The 12,773-nt window shown below is 33.4% G+C and overlaps 1 protein-coding gene across 1 annotated transcript in view; it reads left to right on the top strand.

Moving 5' to 3' along the window:
- Nucleotides 1–12,773, top strand: part of LOC139525463 (GPI transamidase component PIG-T-like) — a 128,266-nt gene that overhangs the window by 73,965 nt on the left and 41,528 nt on the right. Inside the window, exon 5 of the mRNA XM_071320815.1 lies at nucleotides 6,835–6,922. Within this exon, the coding sequence (XP_071176916.1) occupies nucleotides 6,835–6,922 (88 nt within the window). The remainder of the gene's footprint in view (nucleotides 1–6,834; nucleotides 6,923–12,773) is intronic.

Genomic DNA, 12,773 nt, shown 5'->3' with positions numbered 1-12,773 from the left:
AGGTTGATTTTAATAATGTGCAAACGTGACTAATGCCCCCAAAATCCTAGCTTAAACCCTGATTACATGAGATATAAGGCATGAAGATGGAATTGTTACAGATCAGCTGAATTATCTATTATAAAGGATCCTACAAATTAATGTAAGATACAGTCACAGAAATAATTATATTCATAAGCACATCTGAACCAGTGACAACTCTACAACAGATTTATCCATTGGATCACCAGCAGAGATGGGGATACAATTAGGCTGACAATATATTCTGTATATATAATTCGTCTAAACTTTAGCCCAAAAATGTTAGATCTGTAAATAATATATATATATATATTTTATGTAGATATAAAAAACAGAAGATGTGGTATGATTGCAATTTAGACAATTATACAAAAAAAAGGGATGTATTGGATTTTTATACGACCGCAAAAATTGAAATTTTTTGGTCGTATGTTGGTATGACGTTGGCGTCGTCGTTGTCTGAAGACATTTGGTTTTCGCACTCATACTTTAATAAAAGTAAATAGAAATTTATGAAATTTAAACACAAAGTTTATGACCATAAAAGGAAGGTTGGGATTAATTTTGGGTGTTTTGGTCCCAACAGTTTAGGAATTAGGGGCCAAAAAGGGCCCAAATAAGCATTTTTCTTGGTTTTCGCACAATAACTTTAGTATAAGTAAACAGAAATCTATGAAATTTAAAAATAAAGTCTATGACCACAAAAGGAAGGTTGGGATTGATATTTGGAGTTTTAGTCACAACAGTTTAGGAATAAGGGGGCCAAAGACAGGTCCCAAATAAGCATTTTTCTTGGTTTTTGCACATAAATTTAGTATAAATTAATAGAAATCTATGAAATTTTAACATAAGGTCTATGACCACAAAAGGAAGGTTGGGATTGATTTGGGAGTTTTGGTCCCAACGAATTAGGGGCCAAAAGGGTCCAAAATTCAACTTTGTTTGATTTCATTAAAAATGAATTATTGGGGATCTTTGATATGCCTAATCTAACTGTGTATTCAAATTCTTAATTTTTGGTCCTGTTTTCAAATTGGTCTACATTAAGGTCCAAAGGGTCCAAAATTAAACTTGGCTTTATTTTAACAAAAATTGAATTCTTTGGGTTCTTTGATATGCTGAATCTAAACATGTACTTAGATTTTTGATAATGGGCCCAGTTTTCAAATTGGTCCAAATCAGGGTCCAAAATTATTATATTAAGTATTGTGCAATAGCAAGAAATTTTCAATTGCACAGTATTCCGTAATATCAAGAAATCTTCAATTGCACAGTATTGTGCCATAGCAAGAAATTTTCAATTGCATAGTATTGCGCAATGGCAAGAAATCTTTAATGGCACAGAATTGGGCCACAATTAAAAATATTTCAGTTTGCCCAAACCCGACCCATGATGACTGGGTGTGGGTAGGTAGGTAGGCAAATTCTTTTTTTTTCTTTTTTTTTTATCCGAATTTGCATGAAAATATTAAAAGATCTTAAAACAGTATATCTTTTTTTTCTCTGTCAAACCTTTGTAGAGACAGCCAAAAGCCATGAATTTAAAACCTCTATAAATAAATTAGTTTACTATATGATTTGTATCCTGAGATGTTTATAACCCTGACAGTTGCTAACTGTGTGAAAGGACTGTTGGATTTGTGAAGTGATTTTAGTTCCATCAACACGATGTTTGTGTAAAAAAAATATCAGCTGATTATTTAATGATTAAATTTGTTTGCAGTTTTTAAATCCTTTTTCTATTAAAATAGATTAAATGTCCTAAAATATTTATATGAATTATTATCTACCATCCTTAGTTTGTGTCTTTTTTATGTTTTGAAAACAAATTTATATTTTACATTATCACACAGGTAAACTAATTTGGCTATAAATAGATCAAAACATGTTCTGTAGAATCTCCAAACTAAAAACGTATTTGTTATAATTTTATTTCTTTAAATAATCAAGTTTAAATTTTTGAAAATAATCATTATTGATAAAATATAATTGCATAAAGTTAACGTTTTCTGAAGACTTTATTTTTAGGTCATGGTTCTAGAGGCTTCCTGTATAAAAATCCAATATGGCGTCCATAGCAATGTTTTTACTTTTGCACATGTGAAAAAATATTTCTGACAAAAGTCAGATTTCTCTTGTCAAAAGGGATTTATATTTATATTGCAATAAATTATTCAGAAGGAGTTACATTCAGTTAAGATTATATTTCTGATTCTGTGAGCAATTATAGTTTTATCAAATTCTCCCAAACTGCAACGTACTGACTGTCTAATGAGACTTGTAAATTTGAACTATTTGAATAAAAGGGCATCTAATTTACATGATAAAGGAAGATTATAATTAAAGACAACAATTTATCAAGAAATAATTCCTTTTTATTCAGTAAAAACAAAATCTTCTTGCAAGATTGTAAATTCGCAACTTCCGGATCCATTTCCTGTCAGAATAACATTGAAAATATTCGATTGCACATGGTATTGAACAAATCTACCTGAATATTCTTATCAGATATTCGATAACACGATGAAATTAACATTGAGCATATAGCTAAGGGTTTGGTAGTACAAACAACTACAGCATAAAAAACTGCCACTTCACATGTTTTACTTCTTTACGTTCGTTAAATCAGAAGATAAAAACAGAGAACATCGAATATCGATTAACTGTGTCTCTTATACGCTTTCTTTTAATCTTATTCACAGTTACTTTCAAACGCAAAGACGACAAACATTAAGTTTTATACGATGACGGAGCGGACCCAATATAAATCCGAAAAAAAAAAATTCTTCCAAAAAACGTAAAAAAAAGAATTTGAGTCGGCGGGTTTATTTTGGGTTGGTCGCGTTTGGGCAAACATACAATCTTTTTATTTTGGCCTTGTGCAATAGGAAGGAATCTTCAATTGCACAGTATTGCGCAATAGCAAGAAATATCTTATTGCACACTATTGCACAATAGCAAGAAATTTTCAATTGCACAGTTTTGCGCAATAGCAAGAAATATTCAATTGCACAGTATTGTCCCGTTTTCAAATTGGTCTACATAAAGGTCCAAAGCGTCAAAAATTAAACTTTGTTTGATTTTAATAAAAATTGAAGATATGGGGTTCTTCAATATGCTGAATCTTACCATGTATTTAGATTTTTAATATTTGGGCCCGGTTATCAAATTGGTCCACATTGAGGTCTAAAGAGTCTAAAATTGAACATTATTTGATTTCACCTAAAATTGAATTCTTGGGGTTCTATGATATGCTGAATCTAACCATGTATTTAGATTTTGGATATTGGACAATAATAAGTAAATGTCCAATTTAAAAGTTTTAAGTTCACATTCATTCTGTGTCAGAAACCTATGTTGTGTCAACTATTTAATCACAATCCAAATTCAGAGCTGTATCAAGCTTAAATGTTGTGTCCATACTTGCCCCAACTGTTCAGGGTGCAACCTCTGCGGTTGTATAAAGCTGCAACCTGTGGAGCATCTGGTTGTAGTTTTCAATCAATAACTTGTGTTTAAGTGGATGAATCTCTCTGAAATTATACCACAAGTTTCAATACCATTAAGGGATGGTTAGTAATGACTTTGGGGGGGGGGGTCTTAAAATGTTTTGGAATTAGGGGCAACAAAAGGGGAATTAGGGGCCAAAAAAGGGGGAAACTAGGTTTTTCTGATCAATGAACAATTAAGACAATTCAAAAGCAGTGTAATGGAAGTAAATCATAAACAGTTAACATACAATGTTTGGTTTGTGCAGATTTACCTCTCTTACACTTCTTGTAAATAATGTATAAGGAAATTTCAGGTATTGGACTTTTTTTCAAAAAAAGGGAGGTGGTAGTAGTTTTCAATTTTTTTTCTCCAAATTTCTCAAATTCCAAACTTTTAAAAAGTTTGAAGTTGAAATCTTAAATTGCACAATATTGCATAATAGATTTGTAAGATCTTGAAATTTGTTTAGTGTCAGAAACTCATATAATGTCAAGAATATGATCACAATCCAAATTCAGTTCTGTATCAAGCTTGAATGTTGTGTCCATACTTGCCCCAACTGTTCAGGGTTCAATCTCTGCGGTCTTATAAAGCTGCGCCCTGGTTCTCGTTTCCAGAAAATATCTTGTGGAATGGTGTATGGATATCTCTGAAATTAAACAAGAAGGTTCCATAGCAGAAAGGGATGGTTAGGATTTGCTTTGGGATGTTGTGGCTCAAACTGTTTAGGAATTAGGGACAAAAAAAGATGGAATAAAACAAGGGTGTCCTGGTTCATGGACAACTACTTTTAAGATAAAAGTTTAATTTGGTTTACTCCACTTTTTTTGAATTATTAAATGGGTAATTATGATTGCAAACTGCATTGGAAATTTGAATTGAGATTTTGACCAAATCTTAAGGGAAAGGATTGGGTTTTTTTTTAAAGGGAGAGGGGAGGGAGAGTGAAAAAAATAGGGGGGGGGGCGCTAAAAAGAAATTGTTGAGGGGACATTTTTTTCTTAATATTTCAAAAATTAAATTGAAAATTTTTATTATTTTTTTTTGCCAAAAAAAAGGCAGGGGTAGGGGTAAAAAAAATTAGGTGGAGATTTATTTTTTTTGTGTTGGGGGAGGGTGGGTGGATTCAACTCTCAACAGCATAGATTATTGCACAAAAAGAAAAGGACGGGTAATTTTTATATTATTATTTTTTTTGTGTTGGGGGGGAGTGGTGGATGAATCCTCTACCTTGTCCAAAACAGTTGTTTGAATAATTTACATCTTCATCAGCCATACATGCATTTCAGAGAAGTTGGCATCGGTTTGATCTGCTTGAAGATTGCTTGATCATACCTTATTCAGGCTGTGGCAGTTTCAATTTAAACTTTTTGGTTTTGTTATACAATTTTTCAAATTCTGTTACATATATACTCCTCCATTTAACTAACCTTACTCCGCCAGTTTATGTTTTTGAAAAATGTCACAAAACATGGCATTAAGCATACTGTCAAATCTTAACCATAAAAACAGTTGTAACCACTTTTGACTAAAGCTTCTAGCATTTTTAGCAGATTTCGAATTTTGATCGGAATCGTCACGTTTACGTTTGCCCATGATGGCAGATTTATAAAGTTCATATTCAGACGAAGTCTTTATAAGAGTCAGAGATTGTCATGATTAGATATTATTCTTTATGATTTTAATTGTAAAAACATTTTTTTAATATGAAAACAAGAATAGAGAACGCCCCTATTATTCATTGGACAAGTCAGCTTGGTATACACAAACGAAGCTTTTCTTGGTGTTTTTACTATATATTTCAATTAATTTTCCCCTTTATAGTACCCCAGTAACTAACACAATGTACAGTGTCAAATAAATAATATATATCTAATATCATACTTATTCATTTATAAATATACTTATTTGAAGAATAACTTTTAAATATGAATGCTCATTTAAAATGATATCTATAAAGCGTAATTAAATAGCTAGGATGTTGTTCCGTACATGCTTACATATTTGACCTGGTTACCTGATCACCTTTATGTACATTGTTGCATCATTAGTTCTATTGATAAAGACAAGCTAAGGACACCTCATCAAAGGTAACAAACCTGTAATCAGTGAATGATTTATGGCTTCAATATAACTTATTGAAGGGATAATTGTTTGACAGCTTGTTGTTATTTAAATAAAAGAAAACGTGTTTTTTCTACTTTTTATTGATGTACACAAGCTAAAGACCAAGCCGTACATTTATGTATCCAGAGAATTAGACTGTGACACTTCAAAGAATCTTAAATTTGCTGTATCTGTTGTTATAAACCCAATTATGACCGAAATATCTTTGTGAAATAGTATGCCCAAGCGGACATGTCCAAAGCCCCAAACGGACATTTTTAATGATCGATAGTTGGTCAAAATTGAAATGACCGTTTTATGAAAAATGCCTTGAATAACTAAAAGTGGCAAACCAATTCTATTTGACCGTTTGAGGCTGAGAGCAGCCGGACTTTTTATGAAAGTTTCGGTCATGACCGGAATATATGACCGTTTTGGAAGCCTTGCAGTCCGCCTCTAAACTTAAGTCACTTAACACTTTATCTCAAATAGAATTTAATCCTTCTTCAGGGAGTGACAATGCTATCTCTATAGCCATCTTCTTTTTGTCTAGATCAGTCAAGCCCTTCCATGCTTTCATTTCATAAACCCATCAGCTATTCAGTTACTGTTCAGTAAATACATGTGATACTTTATAATTGACTGATGCTGCAATCTACAGTATACTTGGCTAATCTACAATACACTTCGCTAAACTACAATACACTAAGCTAATCTACACTAAGATGGTTGTCACTTAACTACACTAGAGATCACAACCCTGAAATAAGTTTATACACTACAACAATGTAATTTCCCTACAAAAGTGTCACTTTCTTATCTGTTTTCTTCAAAATTGGATGAATTCACATTCTGCTGCCATGTAAAACTTGGTTGGTTAAGAATATATTATAACTCCAGCTCCTATGGAGATAAAAGTAAACATAACATAGATATATAAATATAACAGTGTGAGCTTAATAACTTGAGCAAAGAAAATTACCTACCTGGGTAAGTAATTGTTTCTGGGGAGATCCCGGCGGGAATTAACCTATCTGATGAATTATTTAATTAGGTGATTATAATTTGAATTTTAAAGGCCAAACACATCAACCTTAAATTTGACAATCATTATATTGTAAGAAATAAGTGTTTAAACAAGTATTCATTGATTTTTTTTAAATTAAATTTAAGACCTTTAAAAGTGTTATTTACAAAATTTTATGTCTTCTGCAGGAACCAAAATGTTCTTCAGCATCAGTTGAACTCAAGCAGACATTGAGTGTTGTCTTTGACAAATCCTCCTCAGAAGTTGGAAAACAAGGTTTGTTTTATTATAGATTTTACCTTATATTAGTTGTCTGAGTAGAAATGTATAAAGAATCCCTACATCAAATCAATTGGGAAGAATTTACGCAATCACATGCCAGTATAGTTGGATGTTCAAAGATTATTTTTATGCCCCAATTATTGTCATTATGTTTTCTGGTCTCTGTGTCTGTTCATCCTTCCGTTAGTACGTTTGTTTGTCCATTTGTCTGTCCCATTTCAGGTTAAAGTTTTTGGTCAAGGAAGTTTTTGATGAAGTTGAAGTGCTATCAACTTGAAAATTAATGCACATGTTTCTTAAGATATTATCTTTTTAATTTTAATGCAAAATTAGAGTTTTGACCTCAATTACCCCAATTACATGGTCCACTGAACATAGAAAATGATATGTCGCCACAAAAGACAATAACACAGCATTGTATTGGTTTATTAGGTCGACAGGTTTGGACAACAAGAGTGCTGTCTTCAGGACAAATATATAGTTGAAAAAAACCCAGTGAAGTACATATTTTGCGGTTATTGCGGTTAACAGGAAGTTATGTTGCAATAATGGTTGTTATGACGACTTTATCCATAAAAATAGAAAGTGTGAGAGAAAATAAAAATAGTTAAGATGAATAGAAAATGATAGTGTGATTGGGGTATCCATGTACAATGGACACATTCTTCTTTTACTAGCTTTTATATTTTTGCTCAAAATCCTTTTGTAATTTTTATACGACCGCAAATTGCTGTATAGTATTATGTTATGTGTTGTCTGGGTCTTCATCTGAAAACATTTTGGTTTGCAGATATTAATAGTTATCAAAAGTACCAGGATTATAATTTTATACGCTGACGCGCGTTTCGTCTACATAAGACTCATCAGTGACGCTCAGATCAAAATAGTTGAAAAGCCAAACAGATACAAAGTTGAAGAGCATTGAGGACCCAAAATTCCAAAAAGTTGTGCCAAATACGGCTAAGGTAATCTACTCCTGGGGTAAGAAAATCCTTAGTTTTTCGAAAAATTAAAAGTTTTGTAAACAGAAAATTTATAAAAATGACCATATAATTGATATTCATGTCAACACCGAAGTGCTGACTACTGGGCTGGTGATACCCTCGCGGACGAAACGTCCACCAGCAGTGGCATCGACCCAGTGTTTTCATTAGTATCGATCATGGATCTTATTGAAATTTTAGCACACGGTTCCATGCCCTTGATGCAGAATTAGGGTCATTAATAATTTATTTTGCTTTAAGGACAATGGACATTCCTAGATTTTACTTTAGGGTACTGAGTCTATAAAAGGATTTTTTTCATCTTTTTTATTAAAAAAAATATGATAATTATGTTTAAAAGTGAGTCAGTGACATTTTATAACATTTAAAAAAATATTAACATTGTAATTCCCAACATTTTGTAATAATTTTGCACTGATGTAAAGTAGTGCTATAATGCCTTCTTTAATTTAGGGAACTGTAGGTGACCCACAACCTATATACAGATTTATATACTTTAAAATTTATAATTTAACTATCGAGATTTGATAAATCTGATAATCCACGAGTAACTATGTAAGAATCTGTTTCTCTAATGATAAAAAAATACATTTATTTTTTTGTTAATTGTCAATTCCTAATGTTTGGTCTTCTTGTGTTGTTGGGCTACTGGCTGTGAAGTATCCAGCCACCGATAGGTCTGACGTCACAGGTGGTACCAATGAGTAATGAAAGGTGTTTGATGATGAAGACGGCAATGTATGCTGACTCTCTGTTTGGTTATCATGCAGTGCCTGAAACTGCTTCCTGTGTTGCACTAGAGCGCATACCACACACACTTGACAATCTGTCATCTGATAGTCTGACTCCACTGCTGTCAATTAGGTGTAAACCAGCTCCTTTCAACTGTTTGATCATTGCTGCAGCTATTTCATCTGCTGTTGGCTGCGCTGTTGTACTTGCACTGTTCATCACAGGAGCTGTTGATGGAGTTGGACCAATGTTTTGAACCCGTTTCCGCCCTCTTGATGTATTACTGGTAGTTGTTTCCTCAGTTGGCAAATCCAAGGGATCTATGACAAGGTCCCTGTCTGTGAGGTCGGAAGAAGCAGCTTTTCTTTTGGATCTAGCTCTTTGTTTATGCATCTTTAAAGTAAACAAAAATAATTCTTGAATACCTGATAATGCGTTTTGACTATAATATAACATCAGAAAAATATGCATACATGTATATCACTTATATAATACTATTCATTGTTAATTGTTCATACAAAAAGTTCACGCAACGATCAATGTGGCACACAAAAATGCAATATTATATGTCAACTACATTGTAACCATACATGATAATAACCATGTAAAGTATGGTACATGTAAAAAAGTATGTAAATAAAACCAGTGTAATCTGATACATAAATACCAAAATGCACTATGAATATCAGAAACATAACCATAATGATGGTTAACCATATGTATGTATAATGATACAAAATATAACCATATAACCAGTGCAAATTGATACCATTTTACAAAATTGCACTGACATATATGATAACCATAGCCATAATGATGGCAATTAAAGCATGTGTATAATGATACATTTGTGTGCCACACTAATTGAATAAATTAAACAAGAGCAGTGGATTGTCTGCAACAATTTGTATATATATACTTATTAAAGTATCATTAATGACTGATGCATAAGTTTTCATGAATAACAAAACAATGATGTCCATGTACAGATAATAGCATACTATAACTAAGCTTTTAGTTTATTATAAGTTAACTATGTAAACGTCCTGTTAGATATCTCTTTTTCAGTTTGGTTTTATTAATTAAAATTATTTCATACAATTTGCACTACCGACAGCCGCACGAATACTTTTAGCATATATGTGCATACCTTCACCATTTAAATGAACTTTATCTGACAACGAAGCTTTCATGTTTTTCCTGAGGCCCTAATCTGGTTTAAAAGTGTCAAAAACTTGCATAAATTTTGGTTTTCGAATGCATTTACGACCTGGACGCAATGTACTTCCACCGAAACCGGCAAATTGAACCTGAATTTTGGTACCATCGAATCCTAAATTGTATAGCCCTTCTGCACGATTCTTGTACAAAAATGATTCTAATCTATGTACAAATGAATGACCAAATATTAAAACACGATGAATCATAATAAACAAATTTACAATTTACAATATAAAAATAATACAAATATTTTGAATATGAAACGAAAATTTTGAATAAAAGAATATTTTAGATGGCTTTTACCCTTGAACAAGTTCTGTGTAATCCTAACTACGTCTTTTCTGTAATCGTCAGTTATCTTCTTTCCAAAATTGAATAAAGCCTCTTTCAGGAACAAATTTGAAAATTGAAAATCTTTACTTTTCTGGCAAAACAAAAATAGCGTCTAGTAGCATTCAGTGCAATTGCGATAATGCGGGCACAACTTGACGCTTGTTGAACGTTAGCATGCACTTTAACCTCATTGGTCAATTAAAATATTTGTGGCCAATGATAAGTAGAATTGACCCTGATCATTCATGACCATGCTGACCTTGACTGCCTGTAATCGAAAACTTGCATAATTCCTAGACAAAGACCATGGAAATTTGCGGTTTCTTATTACACCATTGATAAGAAATAAAACCTACACAAGTTGAAACAGTAGCCCATAAAGCTAAAATTTAGTGTATAAAAATTTACTGCCAAAAATGTTTTTATTGGAATATTTTTCTTTTTTTGTTAACCGAAAATCCCCTTCGAGTGCCTTTCACATTGCACGAAGTTGTCAATTCATTAACACCTGTTGTAGCATGTTTTGATTCATCCAGTTAGCTAAAAAGGTCATGACCCTTAAAATCATCCAATGATCTTTTGAGTCACCGGCAACCACAAGTTAATTTTTTTTTTTACAATGGGTTCGGAAAGGGATAAATATTCATAGAATCAGAGAAATATATATATGGGTCTATATCTATATATACAGCAATTATACCATCAAAAAAAAGTCCCCTAATTTTTTATACAATTGCAAAAAAAAAAATGACATCGGAGCTTAAAAAACAATATTGTTATTTCCAATTTAATAAAAATGACAGAAAACAATGTAAAATTATACATTAAAAATCTGTCATACGTAGTCTGGGCTTGTGCATACTTTTTTTTGTATCACTTATGATTTAAGGGTATTGCCATGAGAATGTGCTATCAATCAAAATGAACGTTACAAAGGATGCTGCATTAGAATTGCACATTATTGTACAATAGCAAGAAGTCTATACATACACAGTTTTGGGCAAGAACACAGTTTTTTCGCAATAGCAAGATATCTTCAATTGCACAGAATTGTGCAACAACACAGTATTGCACAATAAAAAGAATTCTTCAATTGCACAGAATGGCACAATAGCACAGTATTGCACAACAGCAAGAAAGCTTCAATTGAAAATAAATACATTTTTTACAAGTCTTTAATTTTTTTTGGTTCTAACCTTGTATTACTTTTTAGCTCACCTGGCCCGAAGGGCCAAGTGAGCTTTTCTCACCACTTGGCGTCCGTCGTCCGTCGTCGTCGTCCGTCGTCGTCCGTCGTCGTCGTCGTTAACAATTTACATTTTGAACTTCTTCTAGAGAACCACTGAATGGAATGGAACCAAACATGGCATGAATGTTCCTTATGAGGTGCTGACCAAGTGTTGTTACTTTGTAGCCGATCCATCATCCAAGATGGCCGCCAGCGGGGGACTTAGTTTAACATAGGACCCTATGGGAAATGCATACAAATGACTTCTTTTAGAGAACCACTGAATGGAATGAAACCAAACATGGCATGAATGTTCCTTATGAGGTACTGACCAAGTGTTGTTACTTTGTTGCCGATCCATCATCCAAGATGGCTGCTAGCCGGGGACTTAGTTTAACATAGGACCCTATGGGAAATGCATACAAATGACTTCTTTTAGAGAACCACTGAATGGAATAAAACCAAACATAGCATGAATGTTCCTTATGGGGTGCTGATCAAGTGTTGTTACTTTGTAGCCGATCCATCATCCAAGATGGCCGCCAGCAGGGGACTTAGTTTAACATAGGACCCTATGGGAAATGCATACAAATGACTTCTTTTAGAGAACCACTGAATTGAATGAAACCAAACATGGCATGAATGTTCCTTATGAGGTGCTGACCAAGTATTGTTACTTTGTTGCCGATCCATCATCTAAGATGGCCGCCAGCGGGGGACTTAGTTTAACATAGGACCCTATTGGAAATGCATACAAATGACTTCCTCTAGAGAACCACTGAATGGAATGGAACCAAACATGGCATGAATGTTCCTTATGAGGTGCTGACCAAGTGTTGTTACTTTGTTGCCGATCCATCATCCAAGATGGCCGCCAGCCGGGAACTTAGTTTAACATAGGACCCTATGGGAAATGCATACAAATGACTTCTTTTAGAGAACCACTGAATGGAATAAAACCAAACATAGCATGAATGTTCCTTATGGGGTGCTGACCAAGTGTTGTTACTTTGTAGCCGATCCATCATCCAAGATGGCCGCCAGCGGGGGACTTAGTTTAACATAGGACCCTATGGGAAATGCATACAAATGACTTCTTCTAGAGAACCACTAAATGGAATGAAACCAAACATAGCATGAATGTTCCTTATGGAGTGCTGACCAAGTGTTGTTACTTTGTAGCCTATCCATCATCCAAGATGGCCGCCAGCGGGGGACTTAGTTTAACATAGGACCCTATGGGAAATGCATACAAATGACTTCTTCTAGAGAACCACTAAATGGAATGAAACCAAACATAGCATGAATGTTCCTTATTGAGTGCTGA

This window comes from Mytilus edulis, chromosome 5 (assembly GCF_963676685.1).
Source record: "Mytilus edulis chromosome 5, xbMytEdul2.2, whole genome shotgun sequence".
Taxonomy (NCBI): domain Eukaryota; kingdom Metazoa; phylum Mollusca; class Bivalvia; order Mytilida; family Mytilidae; genus Mytilus; species Mytilus edulis.
Note: the sequence above shows the minus strand (reverse complement) of the source record. Positions and strands in the feature narration are given on the sequence as shown.